The sequence below is a fragment of the Mauremys mutica genome, chromosome 5 (assembly GCF_020497125.1).
Source record: "Mauremys mutica isolate MM-2020 ecotype Southern chromosome 5, ASM2049712v1, whole genome shotgun sequence".
Taxonomy (NCBI): domain Eukaryota; kingdom Metazoa; phylum Chordata; order Testudines; family Geoemydidae; genus Mauremys; species Mauremys mutica.
The window spans coordinates 108,869,117-108,889,565 of record NC_059076.1 but is presented as its reverse complement, the minus strand read 5'-3'; the positions used below and the strand labels follow the sequence as shown (position 1 = coordinate 108,889,565).

General features: G+C 41.6%; 1 protein-coding gene across 5 annotated transcripts in view; it reads left to right on the top strand.

The window, feature by feature from the left end:
- The window catches only part of PI4K2B (phosphatidylinositol 4-kinase type 2 beta), a 43,577-nt gene that overhangs the window by 11,171 nt on the left and 11,957 nt on the right, over nt 1–20,449 (top strand). For all 5 annotated transcript variants that reach the window (XM_045017653.1, XM_045017652.1, XM_045017651.1 and 2 more), the window contains exons 2-5: nt 3,279–3,436; nt 13,203–13,403; nt 15,200–15,331; nt 18,883–19,036. In XM_045017653.1, coding sequence (XP_044873588.1) covers nt 3,302–3,436; nt 13,203–13,403; nt 15,200–15,331; nt 18,883–19,036 — 622 coding nt within the window. In that variant the 5' untranslated portion in view covers nt 3,279–3,301. The remainder of the gene's footprint in view (nt 1–3,278; nt 3,437–13,202; nt 13,404–15,199; nt 15,332–18,882; nt 19,037–20,449) is intronic.

Genomic DNA, 20,449 nt, shown 5'->3' with positions numbered 1-20,449 from the left:
GCGCAGCAAGTTACAGCGCTGCAAAGCGCCAGTGTAAACAGTGCCCCAGTGCTGGGAGCGCGGCTCCCAGCGCTGTAAGCTAATCCCCACGGGGAGGTGGAGTACGTGCAGCGCTGGGAGAGCTCTCTCCTGGCGCTGCGACCACACTCGCACTTCAAAGGGCTGCCGCAGGAGCGCTCCCGCGGCAGCGCTGTATGGCTGCAAGTGTAGCCATACCCTAAATTTCAGTAACAAACCTATAGCAATACTTCATAACTTCACATACAATGATAGTAAAATTCAACAGATCAGGACAGATGTTTTGTACAAGGCATGCATTGTACAAAACATATCATAATCATATGACCGTGGTGAATATGGAGGTTCCAGGATGTTATTTTAAGGTACAGACTGTCACAATAACACTCAACTGCACACATTTTTATCACTAGGGAGAGTCTGAGAGAACAGTATATGGCAGATGATAGTCATGTTGCTTAGTGCACTACTGGAAAGAGCTCAGATATGGTGGTGGGCACAGTGTAAGAACCTATAAAGAATAGACTAGGGAGAGTCCCAATGTTAACTCATAGAATATCAGGTTAGAAAGGACCTCAGGAGGTCATCTAGTCCAACCCCTTGCTCAAAGCAGGACCAATCCCAAACAGATTTTTGCTCCAGATTCCTAAATGGGCCCCTCAAGGATTGAGCTCACAACCCTGGGTTTAGCAGGCCAATGCTCAAGCCACTGATCCCTCCCACAATCAGTTTAGCATGTTTTAAAGTATTTGCTGCTTTCTGTCTTACTCCTTTAAAATGTGTTACACTTCTACCTCGATATAACGCTGTCCTCAGGAGCCAAAAAATCTTACCGCATTATAGGTGAAACCACGTTATATCGAATTTGCTTTGATCCACCGGAGTGCGCAGCCCTGCCCCCCCGGAGCACTGCTTTACCGCATTATATCCGAATTCATATTATATCGGGTCATGTATTATCCAGGTAGAGGTGTATGTTAGCTAACGTGTTTTAATATTGCACATTCAAATCTAGACAAAGCCTAAGCAAATGAAGTTGATTTACGTAAAAGCTGAGGGTGCTCAGAAGACTTGAGTTATATTATCCAGGCTCTCATTTGAATTTTAAGCTGTTTAGTAATCTGATTCTGTAGTTAGATGTGGGCGGACCCTTGTTCCAGCATAGAGCCCTACTGAAGTGAAGTGTATCCAAGCTGAAAGGGGATCTGTGTAGTTTCAGGGATCTGCCTGCCTAGATTTGATTACAGTATTGGGGACTACATAAAAAATGGTTGACAATAGTGTATCCCCCCCACAAACAAAAACTTGGTGAAGAAAAGTTAGCATTGCTTAAAGGGAACCCCACCCACAAACTCCTAAAGTATGTCAGAGGATACCCCGTAAAGGTGTCCTTTGGCATATTTTAGCCCCCAAACATCATAGTCACACCATTTTCACTGACGCTCTGATCTTCTATAACTGTCCCATACACTTTAAATATGTATGATTTCCCATACCATCTTCATCACTGCAATATCTGAGCAACTTCCATTAGCACGAAAGTGACGTGACTAACATCTGTCAAATGTCATTCATTCTGTGTCATGCCCTTCCCCCCTCCCCCCTGGGCGAATTTTGTGTTTCCTGAGCAGTGGAGTTGCTGAGCACTGTCCTCATCCTGGAGCTTTCTGTGATCTTCTAGATATTCTGGGCACATGCCATTGAATACATTGAAGATAAGATCTAAAATTTTGTACTTAATATGTATAGTAACATAATAGACACACCACATTCTTTGTAATCATGTTATAATGCAAAAGCTTAACTCTGACTTCAGTAATATGAACGTCTTCTATACATCTGAGCACCAGTGAACTGAATGGTGTGACGTTCTCCCATGGGGAAGGAATTAAGGATGAGAATCAGAAGATAGTAGTGAGACAGAAAGAGGGAGGAGAAGAGTAAGGTATGTGGGAGACAAGGAAGAAAAGAAAAGCTTTTACAGCTTTTTTCAATAATGGCCTGTCTACACACAGGCCTGTTGTGAGAAATTTGGGGCCCTGGTACATCATGTTTGCTGGGTCCTTGCCCCCTCCCCTTTCACTCCAATTAGAGAAGTTTTGAGTGTCCTTGAGATTGTTTCCCCTTCCCTCATGTCAGGCAGTTAGTAGAGCTTAACCCACTTAACAGGAACAAGGCACTCTTATTCTGGAATAAGTGTCCACATATGGAGTTATTCAGGAGCAGCTTGTATAACTCCATGGATAGACCAGCCTTAACTTTTGCCTCATAATCCCTAAAATATTTTCTCTAGCTATAAGAACTTCATGTATGTAAAATATAGTCCAAAAATTAAAAAACAAACAAAAAAACATTTGGAGAACTTGTCAGATACTTCAGATTTCAAAGCTTTTGATAAAAACAGATTTCAAAATGTGTCAATTGCAATAGAAGTGCTAAGTCATGGAAACTGTTTTCATAGAACTTTGATTTTTTTCACACTTGTACAAAGCTGTAATTTCTATGTTCATTGGTATGCAAAAAACCCTCTGATGATTAGCTAATTTGAATGCTTTAAAGTTTGGCTGTTAACAAGTATTTCAGAACTTAAACTGGATCTTAATGCTAGTTGCAAATGATCTGCTTCATGGATAGCTAGTTAACAACATTATCATACTGTTATTTGTGGCAGAGGATTTGAAAATGTAAAAAACAAGTACATTAAGCAAAGCTGTTAAATGGACTATATCCTTGAATATTTAGTGCTGCCTTTACTCATCTAACTTTCTTTACAGGGCCAACTTACATATGTGGACAGATGTTAGTAAAAATGATCAATAAAAGCTTTTTAGTCCACTCATCTGAACTTCCCTCCTTTGGAAACAAAGTCTATAAGAACAAAATAAACATGAGTTGTTTACATGAATAAATTTAATTTTTATTCATATTCCCTTGTATTTATTCTGTATTAAAGTTGATAAACATTTTTACAATATTGACCTCAGATAAGTTGACACAAACTAGGTTTAATGCTTAACTTTTTTAAACAATAGATACTTTGTAGGCACTTGATGAAATCCTAGTCTTGGTGAAATCAATAGCAAAATTCCACTGACATCAGTGAGGCCAGCATTTCACCCTTGGTCTCTAGTGATTGCTAGTGTCTTTTTCTAACTAAAGGAGGAAAAACTGGTATAATTTTTTCCTAATCCCCATCTATTGTGTAAACAATGTCTAATGTAGTTCAATAGCATTTAGAGGAATAACTCTTTGTTTTTTAGGAAACGTGGGAAGTACTGCAGAGATGAACTTATTTTTGGATGATCCAGAATTTGCAGAAATTGTGCTGAGAACAGAACAAGCTATAGAGTGTGGCGTCTTTCCGGAAAGAATTTCCCAAGGATCTAGTGGGAGCTATTTTGTCAAGGATCCAAAGGGGGTGAGTGCATTATTCGCTCATCAGACATAGTAAATGCAACTCATTTTATTTGAAAAGGTGGAAGAAACTGACATTCTCTGACTGTTAACCAAAGCAAGTGTCTCCCTTGAATAAATGGTGCCATGTTAGTTTAGTTTATTTTGGTGCATTAAGAGCACAGCTGTGAAAATCAGTTTGATCAGGTAGCTTGCCTCATTACCACATCTTGAAAAACAAGATAATCTGAAAATAATTCTAATTCCTGTGTAGTGGAATTTATTCAGGCACTCTTGAATGGCTGATGCTTAATCAAAATATATGGGGAGTGGGATATCTGTTACTATTTGAAAACAGGTCAAGGATTCTTCTTACCTTGTGTAAAATTCTGATATTCTTTACTTTCTATCTTAAAAGGACACCATAAACTTCAAGAACTTGAATGTTTTGATGCTTTTGATAGCTTCACAACAGCTTTACAGAGGTCTTAAAAATTTCTCTTTTAAATGTCTTTTAATAAGGATTTTTCTGCTTCCCTGCTCATGTTTTGAGTCTCTTAAATTTCAGCTTCAGCTTTGCCTCTCTTGTTAAATTAAAATGATCTGGACAAACTGGAGAAATGGTCTGAAGTAAATAGGGTGAAATTCAATCAGAACAAGTGCAAAATACTCCACTTAGGAAGGAACAATCAATTGCACACATACAAAATGGGAAATGACTGGATAGAACAAAGTACTGTGGAAAGAGACACTATATAACCCCCAGGTATAACAAGCTAAATATGAGTCAACAGTGTAATATTGTTGCAAAAAAAAGCTGACATTCTGGGATGTATTAGCAGGAATGTTGTAAGCAAACATGAGAAGTTAGTGCTCAGGAGAGTGATGTGTACATGGTGATTTGAGACAGGGAAGTAGGACTTAGGCTTCTGAGTGACCTTACATTCTTTTGAAAATGTTATCCAAAGGTCTGATTCCATTCTTGTGACTGACTGGTTCTAACCCCTAGTGCAGTGGTCCCCAACCTTTTTGTGGCCAGTAGGACATTCATGTTTTCAGAAGAGTGTGGCGGGCACCAACAATTTTTCAAGCCTTAGTTTGTATTTGTACATTAAATAATACGAAAAACATCATATTTAATATTCTTCCCACTCTGGGTTGAAATAATACGTACGTTGTCTCTTATTTGAACCACTCATTTTGGAGCAAAATGTTAAAAAAATAATAAATTTCAAAGCACAAGAAAACAACAGTATCAGTGCAGGAAGAATACTCACATACAGGGCTGGCTCCAGGCACCAGTGGAGCAAACAGGTGCCTGTGTCAGCACATGCTATGAGGCAGCATTTGGTCCATTCTGCAGAGGCGGAGCGTGTGGTGGGTTTTTTTGGTTTTTTTTTTGCGGCAGTTCTGGGCAGTGCAGGGAGAAGCCTGAGAGAAGCTGCGCAGCCTGCAACCCCAGAGTACTCTGTCCCCAGCAGGTGGGGGGCCCTGGCATCTCTCCCCTGCTGGGCACTAGGCGGGCCCCACGCCTGCCGGGGACAGAGAACACCGGCGCCTGCAGCCCTGGAGTTCTCTGTGCTCAGCAGGCGCGGGGCTGCGGCTTCTCTTGAAGCCGGAGAGCAGCTTCAGCCCCGCGCTTGCCGGGGACAGAGAGCACCGGCGCCCACAGCCCTGGAGTAAGGGGCAGCTCTATAAATTACGGCGCCCCAAGCAGGGCGGCGCGGTGTGCCGCCCTTCCCTGGTCCCGCGGCCGGGGCAGAAGTGTCTGCGGCGGGTGCGTGGCATTTGGCTGCGGCGGACCTTCCGCAGTCATGCCTGCGGTAGCTCCGTCTGAGCTATGGGACCAGCGTGCCCGCCGCAGTCATGCCTGCGGGAGCTCAAGCGGAGCCGCGGGAAGAGGGGACCCTCCGCAGTCATGCCTGCGGCAGGTCCACTCATCCCGGGGCTCCGGTGGACCTCCCGCAGATGTGACTGCGGAAGGTCCGCCGGAGCCAAATGCCGCCCTGCCCCGACAATGCCGCCCCACGCGCCTGCTTGGCGCGCTGGGGTCTGGAGCCGGCCCTGCCTGGAGTTCTCTGTCCTTGTCAGGCGCGGGGCCGCAGCTTCTCTCTGGCTAAGCCGGAGCCTCGCGCCTGCTGGGGACAGAGAGCACCGGCGCCTGCAGCCCTGGAGTTCTCTATCCCTGGCAACCGCAGGGCCGTGGCTTCTTTCCCCTGCTGAGCACTAGGCGGACGCACATAAATGCCCCGGTGGGCACCACGTTGGGGACCACTGCCCTAGTGTGTACCAAAGAGAGAGACTCTGGTTTGCAAGTTGACTTCACATCGCCAGCTGGCTTTGAGGGAGCTTATTCACCCCTATCTGAAGTCCTCAGCACTTCCAAAAGCCAAAGGGATATTTCAGCAAGCACCAAAAAGCAAAGAGAGTTTTTGGAAGGTTCTAGATGCTTAGCTGGCCAGCCTTTACCAGTAGTCTGCCGAGACCTCCCAGTTAGAGGCAAATTTAGGAGCCTATTAGTCTTGAATACCTGTGGTCACCTTGGGCATATGGGTCTTGAGCATTGTACAGTGTAGGTACAGCATCAGGTTTTCAGCCAACCTTCCAGATGGTTGTCCTGTATCCCCAAAAGAATGATCCTTGTTCTCAGGTTTGTATGGGTATTGACCATTTTTAAAAAAATCATTAAAAATCCCTGTCTGGGATATTAATGTGATTATGAAAAAGTGGATGCAACCTCCTTTTGAAGCACTCATTTCCTGTGATCTTAAGTTTCTTACATGGAAGGTCACTTTCGTGATCATGGTGATTTCGGGTTACAGGGTGAGTGAACTCTTCAAGCTGTCTTGACCACCCATCTTCCAGATTTTATGAGGTTAAGGTGGTGCTGTGGACTTATTCTAAATTCCTCTCTAAGGCGGTACCAGAGTTCCACCTTAATAAGTTTATAAACCTGACAACCTTTTTCCCCTTGCCACATGCCCATTGCACTGAAGTTTTTCTCCAGTTGTTTGATAAAAGGTTTTTGCGTTTCTATCTGGGGTGTCTGTCCTCATCTTCAAGGTGCTTGGTGGCCTGGGCTCAAGATTTCTAAAAGATCACCTCCAGGATGAGGGCAGTGGTTGACAACTCCACTTCTCAGCCACAGTGGAACTTCCCACCACAAGGGTAAGTAAAGTTCATTAATGCAGGAGACACAGCTGCCTCAGAGGTTGGGCTGAGACTGGAATGAATTCCCCCAGGAACTAAGGACCATCACAAACCTCACCACCTTCCATTCCTAGTGAAACGTGCATTTTTTCAACCTCATGTTATCTAATATAAACAGCTAGTAGTGTGTGCATATTTTTTAAGACCTGCTAAAACAAAAACCACTCTGCACACAAATCCCCCACCAACCTTCAGTGTGGAGAAGAGGATGAGAGAATGGACCACACATGACAGATGTTAGTCATGTCATTTATTGCACTTCTGGAAGATATTCAGTTACTGTGGTGAAGAGAGTGATATAAGAACTTTTCTAGAAAAGAGCTTGGTGTGGACTGATGCATTTAGAAAATCCATCCAACTTCTGACACCAGTCTGCTGGACAGTGCTGTTACCAAGACGACAATGCCTTAAATAGCTATCTGATTGCATTTCAAATTGCTGTGATTTGGCTGGTCATGAAGCAAAACAATTATTTTGGATGGCTTTTATTTTCAGTTGGGTTTGCATAGGTGGTTTGGGGGGAAGAGGGAGGTTGTGCGGGGAGAATCATTGTACAGGCTGAGAATTGTGCCTGAGTTGAAGTACCTGTCATCTTACATGCCAAATATTCACTCCTTATTTATACACAACTGCCTTGTTGCTGGTGCATGGTGGAGCTTTTTACTCCTATATTCTTGGAACAGCTCTTAATCTTTTTTTGGATTTTGGAGAGGTCGTCATGCATAGATGATATCATTAGAGAAAGGGAAATTACTTACTAATTTTGCTCCTTTGAAAAGATCAACTTGCAGGATTCTTGCTTGCCCACCCATCTTTCCTCAGAGTTTGGAGGTTGCTGGTTTTGGATGCATCTTTTTCTTGTTTATTCTTATTCTAATTATCTTCAATCGGCTTTTCTTTCTGATATGTATGCAGTGGTGGTGTAGCTGTGCTTATCCCAGGATATTAGAGATACAAGGCGGGTAAAGTAATATCTTTATTGGACTAACTTCAATTAGTTAGAGAGACAAACTTTCGAGCTTACACAGAGCCCTTCAGGTTTGAAGAAGAGTTCTGTGTAAGCTCGAAAGCGTCTCTTTCTCACCAACAGAAGTTGGTCCAATAAAGATATTACCTCCCCAACCTTGTCTTTCTGTGATATGTCACTTCCTGCAGTTGAATTAAGAGACTAGAACTTTTGGAACACAGTACTTCTTGTAGCAGTGTGCTACAATCACTAGGAAGTCTGGCTCATGCTCTACCTCGCTGCCCTCAAAAGTTAAAAAACTAACCAACAACCCCATACACCTTCTGAGGGGAGTTCCATCACACTCACAGGAAGGAGCTAAGACTCACAAACAGAAATCATAATCCACGTCAGATCTTATAAAAGCTCTTCAGAGCAGGGGTGGGGTTTTTTTGTTTTGTGTATACAACACCTAGCACAATATGGCCCTGATCCATGATTGGAGCCAGTCAGTGCTACAACACCATAAACTGATATTCTCTGTTGAAATCATGACACACAAAAACACCCATGAATTCCGGCAGTCCTGTATATATGTAACAATGCCTAACACCCTCAAGTCTCAACTGTCCAATGGCCTATGATAGCCTTGGCTATCTTCTTTGTGGGACTTTTTGGGAGGAGCCCTTTATTTTCTTGTTTGTTTCTTAATGCTGAAGCTATTACTTATATTTCCACTCAGCATCATTTAAGGTCAGAGTTCAGTTTTCTTTCCTTCCTGTGTGCCTGGTAGGGATTGTCTCCAAAACAAGTCATTTCATCATACTTTGATATATATGGAGGAAACAGTCATAAAATATTCAAATATGCTTGGACTAAATATTTATAAAAATATTGGTAGGTAGTCGAGCTTTATTTCAAAATATGAAATAATTGGCTGGGCTGTCACAAGAAGATTTATTACATTTGATTTACAGCTTTGCCTCATTCTCCCAGCAGTCTCTGTGCTTGTCAGTTCAGGTTTCTATCGAGGTCCATCACATCTGCTGCTGTGCTTCTTGGACTCCACAGACACTCCTTTGTCAACTATCCAATAGGGATGTAAATAGCGGGTAAAGTAATTGTTTAACCTATTGAAATTCAATCGGTTTAATGGGGAACTAGGAGTGTGGGGGCACTGCAGCCCCCCATGTTTTATGTGGGGTTCTGCTGCAACCCCATGTGTCCAGGATCCTGGCTGCTTCCCGCCCCACCCCCCGGCCGCATGCTTATTGGTTAATCAGTTTAACTTACATCCCTACCATCCAAGCCCCTTTCTTTTAGGCTGGCTTTTAAATCCCTTTTCAGCTTGACATTTCAGTGTTGCATCATCTCACACCAAACCAGTTTTCTGATGTTTTCTCCCATTCCCCCGTGGGTAGGGAAAATAAGTCCTCTATCCCTTGTGTTGGGAAATATGTAGTCACAGTATTTAGTTTCTTCACTCTGTGTTTTAAAGTATTTAATATCCCTCTGATTGTACCATTGTCTTGATAACCTGTTTTCCCTGAATATAGATAAACTGAAAGTGTGGATTTTTGCCTCTCTCTCCTTAGCTCTTTTATTTGATGCCAACAGAAGTGAAATGATAAAGTGCCATGCTCTTAGTTCATTGTGTATTAAAATACCTATGAGTAATGAACATAAGAACGGCCATACAGGGTCAGACCAAAGGTCCATCTAGCCCAGTATCCTGCCTTCCGACCGTGACCAATGCCAGGTGGCCCAGAGGGAATGAACAGAACAGGTAATCATCAAGTGATCCATCCTGTCGCCCATTCCCGTCTTCTGGCAAACAGAGGTAGGGTCACCATCCCTGCCCATCAGTGGTAAAGGAAACTTAACCAAAAAGAAGCGCTAATAAAATCTAAATTCAAAAATAATATTGCAAAAGTAATTGAGCTGCAGTTTAAAATATTTTATTAGCCCCCCCCACTACTACCCCAATAGAATGTATGTGCCTAGAGGGCTTGCCCAGAGTGGCATCAGCTGCTTGTGAGGGAAGTGCATTTTGGATATCCTCTGTAATAGGAGGAAGAGGAATTGGAGAAATAGATATGATACAAAGAAATGGTGGGTTGAAACTCTTTCAGGTAGAAAATCATGCACTAAAGTAGAACTTCGATGGAGTGAAATGCTGTACCATATTCACTGTGTATTAAACTTATGGTTTATGGCCACTAACTTTGTTTTGAGCAAACAGTGTCACTAATTGGTTATAAAAAAGTAGTTAAAAATTAAAGTGCGGGCAGAACCTTTCTGAGTGTTTTAATGAAAATGTGTGACATGGCTAGTTGGACCGACCTGTTCCTTTCAGCTTTGCAATTTGATTTTTCATGAATCACCTTTTATAGATATTGATCATTTTAACATTAAAATTCTGAGAATACTTATTTACTAATGACTGCTTAATTTAAGGAATTCATTTACAATAAACAGAATAAATATCACAAGTAAAATTTAAATGGTATTTTTCTACATGCAGAAATGATTAAAATTTGTATTGTGATTTCATGATGAATGCTTGCTGGTCGGGATAGCTTCATTATGTAAATACACTGAGGCCTTCAGAATTGTTAAGACCAGAATGATCTATTATAGGAAATATTTTATGGGGAGCTTTGACTAATCTATACACTATCAGGTTAGCAGTCAGTGCACTGCTATTGTTCATGACTACACAGAATTAAAATGTGAAGTCTAGTTTCATATGGTTCCATTACTGTTTGATTATTTATTATTATATTACCATAGGGCTTGTCAGTCATCGTTTTGCTCTTTCTGCATCTGAATTAGCTAATGCAAGTCATAATTAAAGTTGTTTAGACTGTGGCATTATTTATTTAGAACTAGAAATGTTCAGTCCTCTAGTCAAGCAGTTACCCTTTATTTTTATTGTTCTGTCTTTTTAAAGATAGTAATGTAAACTATTTTATAAAATCATTCATAAAAAGATGATAGATTAGAAAATTTAAATTGTTTTCTTTAATACTAAATTTACAGCTGTTCTTTGATACTTAGAAAAAACTGCTTATGAATATCAATACATGATGAGTTAAAGCAGCGATCTCCAAACTGGGGCGCACCCCCCACGTTCTGGAGGGCATGAAGGAATGATCGGAAGTGCGGCAGATCCCAGGCCAGCCCCAATGGGTGGCAGGGAGAGAGCGCCACCCAGCCCTGCTCTGCCCCCATCCTCACTCCTGCACGTAGCCCTGCCTCCAGCCGCATCTCTGGCTCCCAGCTGTGGCCCAGCTCCAGCCATAGCTCTGGCCCCAACTGCGGCCCCGCTTCAGGCACTGGCTCCTAACTGTGATGGGTGGGGGGGGGAGAGAGAGAGAATTATATTAGAGGTAGGTGATGCGCCTTAAAAAGTTTGGAGACTACTGAGTTAAAGGATTACAAATGTCAATAAAATGGAAACCACTATATTTTTCTGACTGTCAGATTTTTTTATTTTTTAAATAGATAAATATCCTTCCAAAGGGAATTTTTGTGTTAGTGATTTTCGGGCAAGGCTATGTGCAGCTGTTAAAAAAGAAAACAAAACTCAACTGTTTGGTTTAAAAAAAAAATGCTATACTGTGGGGAATTAGTGTTCTAGTGTCCATAGTAATGTGGGCTGTTTCATTAGCACATATACGTACAAATGAGATGGCTTTAAAGGCTTGCATGTGAAAAACAAAATCACAAATGATCAAGTCAATTGGAGTAGGTAAATGAGCTTAACGTTTATCTAAAAAGATCTCATTGGAAAATAGTTCAAAAGAATAGTCTAGGGTTCTGGAAGCTACATGGAAACTCACATTTTCTCTTCATGTACTAGATATCCCAGTTCTCTGAACTCGTAATTTTGTTCCACCTCTTCATTTTATAGCCTCTAAACTTTCCCTCCCTTCTTCACTGATTTTCCCCAGCCTCTCCATTACCAAATATATTGTTCTGGCTACTAGTAAGTAATTGTGCATTGAAAATAAGGAACTTTGGTAAAATCACAAGTATATTTACATCGAGCATAATTTAGTTTGTTGCAATTCGCGAGAGAATCTGTTTTAATTCAAAACTTAATATATTTGTTTTGTGTATGAAGTTAGTTTAAATCTCATCTAATTGAAGCTGATTACTAACTACTTAGTAATGCTAGTTATTTTGTTGGGGTCCTCTTTCTCCAATCTAGTTGAACCAGCAGTCACTAGGGAAAGAAGTTAGCTTCCAGCCCAGAGGAAGCTTATAGATGATCTTGACTAAAGGGGTATAGGAATGGATAATGTCTGAATTACCAGGAGACTCAATTATAGGTAGATGTTAATTCAAAAATTCTGGGGGAAATCCTCTCAGAAATGGTATCGGTTAATATTTATCATAATCTGTTTATTTAGTGTTGTATGTTGCTTTGTATAGAGCAGAGGCCCCTGAACTGTGGGGTGTGCCCTAGGGGGGCACAGAGGAACATTCAGGAGAGTGCAGCAGGGCCTGGGCCATCCCCTATGGGGGGCGGGGAGGAAGCGCCACCCAGCCCCACTCTGCTCCCACCTCTGCTCTGCCTCGGTCCCTGGATGGGGCCCCAGCTCTACTCCCAGCCCCAAACCTGTCCCCATCTGCAGCCCCAGCCTTGGTCCCCTTACCTCTATCTGTGTTCCCCGTCCCTGGGAGCCTGCTCTCTGCCTTAGCTCTGAAGGGCGAGGGGGAGGCATGGACAGGGGTAAAGGGAGGTGTGACCCTGAAAAGTTCGGGGACCACTGGTATAGAGAGAATGAAGACATGGTCCCTATTTGAACCTTATTGTAGTCAGTATACTGGTTTATCTGAAACTGAGCTTGGAGACATAATCAGCCAGATGGACATTTCTAACAAGAAACGTAAAAGTAAACCCTAAGATTACTTTTAACAATAAGGACAATTTCTAGCTCATTGTGTCCCTTTAAGGTAAATTACTTGATGGCTTGAGGCATTGTCCGCTATGAGAAACTGAGTCTGAAGCAGCTGTACAAGACAACATAGCCTCTTAATTAGCTGCAAACAAACTAAAAAACATATTACTTTTTTATATACTGTCACTAAAAACACCTAAAATTTGATTAGAGGAAAGAAAAATGTTTTCTAATTTAACTTTAGGTTTTTTGTGTGTGTCACTTTCTTCAGTATAGTTGTGTTTCCGTGCGTCTTTCACGAGTAAGTATTATGGGAGAGAAGGCATCTTAAATTAGAAAATCTGATTACTACTTTTAACTCATTTTTAAAATTTGAGATTGACCATGTCCCTTTTAATATAAATAAAACCCAAGCACTAAAGAGATCTATCTTAATATATTGGTGAACAAAAGTTTTATTTTGAGTGGTACATTTTAGACAAGCATTTCATTTTACTTAGAAACTTGTGAATTGACATTACCATTTTAATGTTACTATTCAACTCCTTGTTTAGACAAAAATGAACAAGTACAAAGCAGAATATCATCAGTGATGGGAAACTATTTTCCAAGTCTATAAATCTTAAAATGCAAGTTGTGAATTTTTCAATAAAACTGTTATGACTAATTCTTACACTTCAAATTATTATGTGAGTATGTTACTTAACTTTGCATTTTTTTCTTAGAAAACTATTGGAGTATTCAAACCAAAATCTGAAGAGCCTTATGGTCATCTGAATCCAAAATGGACCAAATACTTTCACAAGATCTGTTGTCCTTGCTGCTTTGGCAGAGGCTGCCTTGTTCCTAATCAGGGATACCTTTCTGAAACTGGTGCCTGTCTTGTGGACACCAAACTAGGATTAGGAGTCGTACCTAAAACTAAGGTAAAAGAGTTCTTATTTAGTACACTACAACTTAAGTGTGCAAAATAAACGAGGATATGATATTGCAGTGTAGAATCAAACTGAGTATTTTTATCCCCAACTTGAGAGAGAGAAACTAATATTGGAGAAAAACAATTTAATGTGCATTGCACGAGCCAATGAGAGAGGGTTGAATAGAATCTGAGTGCGGGGAGGGCAAGCTGGGGTCCAGTGGCAAAATTGTGTCTAATCACTATAGCATGCTCCTTTCCAGAACCTGTAATGGAACCTAGGAGTCCTGGGGAAGGGAACCCACATTTCTCTGCCTTCAGCAAATAGCTGTTAAACCCACCAGAAAAATGCTTGTCTCATCCCTCTCCAGTGGTTGGTCCACATAGGAAATAATGCCTACTATTGCTATCAACTGTCACCTAGCTCAGGTGATGAGGTCTGCACTGTGGATATAAAGCTCCAAATCCTACTGATCACCAATGTGGGGGATGATTATGGTTTTACATGATGGCATTTTTTTAGTTTAAAAAAAAAACCCTAGGAAATTGCATTAAAAACGCTGCTTTGAAGTTATTTCAAAGTTGCAAATTCAAGCACTCAGAAGTTGGGAAATGCCAGAATTTAGATTGTTCTTGCAGCTTTAATTCATTCCTTTTTGCATATGTATTATGAGACGGTCTTTAAATATGTGATCATACTATTTTTCTTCAAAACCGTTCCCTAATTCAGTGCCTAGGATGGATAGTGCTGTATGAATATATCAGGACTGCTTAGCAAAGGGAGGATGTTGTCTGTAGAACTCTTGTCTTGTGTATTGCAGAAGGTGAAAGAGTGATGAATAGCGAATGAGGCAGGGGACTGCAAGAAAAGAAAGGATGTTGTCATGGTTAAGGAAATTGAATACCTATTTGGTCACTAATTGTGTGTGCATTTGCTTGGTGCTCAGTGTGAGGCACTTGGGGCCAAATTACAAGAAGTGCTGAATGGTCAGAACTGCAACTGAAGTCAGTTGAAGCTGTGCTTTGAATGTATAAAGTTCTATAAAAATACCAAGTCCTCTGAAAATTCAGCGCCTAGGTGTCTAGACACTTTGGATAATTTTGACATTACTCTCTCCAGGTCTACATTTCCCAGCCGTAAAAGGGGGATAATACCACCTACTTTCATGGCAATATTATACAGATAAAGTCATTAATGTTTGTGAAACACTCAGACACTTGTGAGAGCACCGTAGAAATGCCCATGAGGAAACTAATAATTTTGTATTCAGTACAGAGTTTGGATGGTGAGCATAAATAAGACCTGGGGGAGAGAGATTGAATGAGAAGATTAAAAAATATTCAATAGTTACATATTCATTGAATGAAGCAGAGGTCCTGGACAGAAAAATAGTACATGATCATGTTAGACCAACATAATTTGGACCCCTTTTGCATATACATTAAGGTTGCATAAGGTTGGGCAACTTTAATTCATTATTTTCTAACTTCTGAGTGCTTGACTTTGCAATCTGAACATTCTTTTAATGTAGTTCTTTCAGTATAGTGGTAATACAAAGCATTGTATGTTAAAATAGGGGGCCAGTTCTAAGGACTGTAGTCTAGAATTTCCAGACCTATATGTACATTTAAATTTTCTGCCATCTGTAATGTTGCATGTGTGCAGCTTTTTTTTGCGTTGAATTTGCTTGTTTTTAAATATTGCTATTTCCTTGGCATATTTATGATTGTTAGAAATCTTATTGTAAATCCGTAATTGAAGTGATAAGCAATTTTGAGCCATGTTTTAACTTGGATATTTTTAAGGTTGTCTGGCTTGTCAGTGAGACCTTTAACTACAGTGCAATAGACCGTGCAAAATCAAGAGGGAAAAAATATGCTTTAGAAAAAGTGCCAAAAGTTGGTAAAAAATTTCATCGAATTGGACTACCTCCTAAGGTAAGTTCTTCTGAGAAGCTTTGCATTGTAGTATTTTGTTACTGCCTTGGCTATGCAGGATATATTTTGCTGAATCAAAAAGAGGACATTCATAGGTAGCTTCAGTCACAGGAGAAGAAAGCTGGTATTAGTTTAGGGTATGTCTACACAGCAGCGTGAGCCCAGGCTCAAGCCAAACCCCCCTTGTGTCCACACGTTAATTGCGCTAACCTAGGGCTTGGACCCAAGGTCCCAGGATCCTGTAGGGCTAGAGAGTCCGAGCCCAGGTTAAACTGGGATGTAGGGTCTGAGCAATATTGTTTTGCTGGATGCATGTGGCCCCGGAAGTCCTCCAGATGTATCCGAGTTCCTGGCTGCAGAGAAGCAGCGCTGCCAGAAGCGACATTACCACCTGGCCAAATGCACTCCCCCCTTCCTGTTCCATCTCCACTGCTGCATGGAGCTTGCCTGGAGCCGGGAGCAAAGCTGGCAGGTGGGAGGCAGTTCCTGATCGCCAGGATATTGGGGGTCATCCCTCCTCAGGCTGTGCTGACCTGGGTGCCCGATGCTTCCGCTCCCCACGGTTCATGTTCCGCTCTTTGGCCTCTCTCTGCCCTCCCTGGTGCTGCATGTGCAACGTGTGCACTCACAGTGGCAAGTGGGTGACAGACTCAAATCTTCCCTGCAGCCTCCTGCGGTGGTGGCTCTGGTTCCTCTTTGCTGTTGCGCAGAACTTGCCCAGAACAGGGAGCAAAGCTGACAGTAGGAGGCAGCTCCTGGCTGCCAGGATGTTTGGGGATCACCCCTCCCCTGGAAATGCTGAGTCAGGAGCTCTGCTACTCCCACTCCCTGCAGGGCAGCTGCTTAGTCCCTGCTCCATTCTCTGACCCTTGTTCCTGGACACCTGGGGCTGTTATTCCCTGGGGCTGCATATGCAGAGGCACCCAGGTAGCATCCACTGTGAGGGCAGTGAGTGGGAGCCAGCCCCAAAACTTGCCTGCAGCATCCTGGGGATCCATTATCCCTGACTCCTGGGGTGCAGTGGGGGCAGGGATAAGGGATACCCAGGGGATGATGAAGCACACTGTACCCCGTGCCCTAGATATGCACTTCAATGCTCCACAGCTGGCAGCAGCTAGGTTGCGGGGTGTGTGTGTGTTTGTGTTTTTCCTCTGGCATCTACATTTTATGTCAAACTTCCAAACAGACAAAAATAAATACAAAAAACAACCAAATGAAACCACCTTCATTGAACATCCTGTTGTAAAAATTAAGAATTGTGAAGTTTTATTTTAATCCTTTGATAGTCCCGGAGACCAATGTCCTAATTATCCTCCGAACTGGTGCACATGGGCATTTTCCTGGCAATGTGACTCAGCCTAGAGGTGGAGAGCCCAGTTCAGATTAGACGGCAGTTAAGTATAAAGCCTTCTCAAACTGCAGTCATTATACTGAGACAGCCACCAAGGGAGCTAATTATGTAGATTATGTGCTCCTTATGGGAATCCCATCAATAGCACCGCCACAGTTAGAAAACGGGGGGGGGGCAGTAGAGTTTCCCACAGTGCACCATATTCCTAGGGCTAGAGTCCCAACATGGGGGAGCGGGGGCGCAAGGCACTTTGGGATATATTTACTTTGACTTTGGGTGCACTGCAGTGTGGATGCCAGAGCCCTGGGTTTGAGCACAGGTCAGAAAATTATTAGCCTAGAGTTAAAATACAGTGTAGATGCTCAAGCCCAGGGTTCCCTGACACTAATCGGCTAACTTGAGTCCTACTAACCCTAGACTTACATTGCTGTGTAGACATGCCCCTGTTCAACAAAAAGACTGCCAGCTTTGGCTAGCTTTAAACAAGTTTCTGTCTACAAAGCGTATCATATTTTATCCCTCTATTTAAACATATTTTAAAATCTGGTGACTTTACTGCATCATTTTGCGTCTACACTTTCTACCAAGAGCATTCCAAAATTTACTGTCTCCCCACTGTATTTGTTCTTTACAGCTTTCCTTTCTTCTAGGTATTTTTTCCTGCCTTTGCAGTCTATTTTCCCTTCAGTATCTTTTCTATATTGTGTAATAATTGTTCTTTCTCTTTCCTTCCATCTTTCTTGTGGTGTTTTCTTGTCCAACTGCCCAATGTTTTCAGTCATTCTCACTTAGTCTGTCGTTCCTTTCCTCTCTTGGTTTCTCCATTTCTATATAATGCCCACCTTCACTTTATCTTATAGAATCTCCTGTCTCCCTGATCAAAGCCTCACATACTACTTCCTCACCTATAAAATCATACACATGCTCTTCTTGCATCCCCAAAATCTCACCACGTGTTTTCTTGCAAATCAAGCAAATTCACACATGCGGGCTTCCCCCATTATCTGCTCACACATGCAGGCTACCCACAACAGCACTCCAAATGACACTTGTTACACATGCATTTCCCAGAAAGTCTCTGTCCACTCACATAGATTCATAGCAACGTGCAGCCTTTTGTTCTGAACACAAACACAGCCTCTTTTTCCTCCTGAGTGTTCTTTCTTTGCTGGGTGCCCTCTCTCACATGCAGTTTTCTTTCACACAGTTTTCTTCTTCCTCAGATACTGTACTATTGTGGAAATGATTTGGGGGGTCATAAAAGTCATACAGAAGTACTCTTATTTTAAAAAATTATGGTGTTGCTGCCAGTTCTCTGACTCATACGTGAAAGGTGCCTATTTGTGAGAATGGAGGATTTTCTCCAATATCATGAAATACTGAACCAAGCATCACTGATGTTCACTTTGAGCAGAACAGCAGTTTTAGTAGTGTGTAGTGTCTACAGCTATTTGACTTTGTTACTCCAAACACTGTTCGTGACCTAAACACTTAGTCCATTTGACTGTTTTGTGCCTGGTAAATATAGAGCAAATTATTGAACAGATGTAGAAAACAGATATTTTGACTGGTGAAATAGAAGAGCAGGGACATTTCAAGGATCCCAAAAGAAGTTCTGAGATGTCAAGATCCATATGAAAAATGAGGACTGGTCTAGAATCGGGGTATATGCATACAGTCACTTTAGTCAACCTCTGTTGTTTCCACAGTTACTTCACTACTGCTGTGAAACATTTCTATTTTCCTTTGCCATCTCTTATATGGTTCCTGAAGTAGTTCCAGTTTGACTGGATTGAACTGCTCTCAAATTATGACAATGGTAAAACTTTTTAGCTGCTGCTTTTCTTTCTGTAAATTTATATCATGTATTAATATGCTTGCTATGTTTTGGTTTTGAGCATTAAAATATTCTTTTCTGACGTAGTGCTTATATGCAAACTAAGGCTAGAATGCTGTTCTGGTGTAGTACTCTAATCATAAAGAAATCTGAAAGTGGAAATAGGTCAGTTGTATTTGAACCTATAAAATGTGGTTATCTAGAAATTGGGACAAGGGACTATTTTGTAGACTTAATACTCCAAGTAGTACTGTCAAACACTTTGTGTTCAGAACTTGAAAGGACATTGTCAGTTCTTTCAGTTAACTTTTAACCTTCACCTGTTTGATTACATGTTCTAAATGCACGTTCTTAAAATTGCAGGTTGGCTCCTTCCAGCTGTTCGTTGAAGGATATAAGGAAGCTGAGTACTGGCTCAGGAAATTTGAAACTGATCCTTTACCTGAGAATACTAGGAAACAATTTCAATCACAGTTTGAGAGATTGGTTGTTTTAGATTATGTCATCAGAAACACAGGTATCTAACGTACTGTCCCCCAGTTTATATCTGCTTGCTCATTTGAGTCAGAAATTGTGCTCAGTGAAAGTAACATTCTTCTAATACATTTCACATGCTTTTCGCAAATCTGAAACTCCTTTGCAGATGAACTTGTGAAATCCATTGTAGCTACAAAAGTTTTGTCTTTAAAATTTATCAAGTATCATAGCAGCCATTTAAGCAATTTTTGGCTTTTGTAAGGCACACTGAGGGCTAGAGCAATATGTAGCAAGTCAAGCACAGAACCCCAGCCAGGGATTAGCCTTTTGGTGTGAATTGGGGCTATTTGCTGTCCAGTTTCTCCTCCATTACTATCAGAGGGAAGTCTCCCAGGACCTGTGCCTTTAACTTCCACTTCCCATATGCTAGCCAAGCTGTGTGGGGGACACTGGGGTTTCAAGACCACTTAACTAGGAAGAGGAGCAACATCTGCTGCCAGATCTTTCTGCTGAGTGGAAGAAGATGGCAGCCCAGTTGCATATTACTTCAGAACTGGTCCTATTCAGTCTGAGTAAGCCCTGGAGGAGAACTGTGAACTTTGGCCCTCAACATCTCATGCTGGGCAAACTTTCTTCTTTGTAGTTAGAGGCTGATGTTCTGTTGCAGGCTATATAGGTGCCCAATTTCCTCATGAATGTGAAGGTACTTGGTATGGACATTTCCTCCGCTGCTGTGCCAATAGTGGGTTCCTTCTTTTGATCTTCTACAGGTCCTCCCACTGCAATTTCCTCTTCCCTTCCTCCCCCTATTAGGGATGCAGCAGGAAAGCCTGTTGAGGATGCATATCACTTTAAACTCCCTGAAAGAAGAAAGTATGAAGATAAGGATATCATTGTGCTTTCTGGTCACTGTTATGGTCTGGCAGCCAGTTTCCAAGCTTGATCCCAGTGTCCCCAAACTTTTACGGATTTTCATGATCTGTGCCATATTACTTTAAGGAGAAAAAGTTAAAAACCAAACATGTAAAGCAGCATCCACGCAACCAAATTATGTACAAAAATAACAATAGTGGAACAGCAAAATGTTCAAAGTTTGGATGCTTATCCAAACCTATGATGGATCTAGATACACCAGCCCTCTGTCCCCACACAATCCCCTTTTACCCAGCAGACCCTGTGGAAGAATTTACAACATGCCATTGTGTTTTCCTGGTAGAGAATGGCCTCTTAAGAATGAAGATTGTCTTCTATTCCCCTCCTCTCAGCATCTTTGGATAGACCTTTACTCCTGGGGAAATTGTGCACCAACAAATTAAAAATTCTGGGCATGATATTGTAAAATTACGCATATTTTATTTGTCAAAATAACACATTATAATCATGCTAGTTTCAATTATTTTGGTAATTTATTTCAAAATACCTATCAGCAAGTATGCCTGTAACAAAACAGACA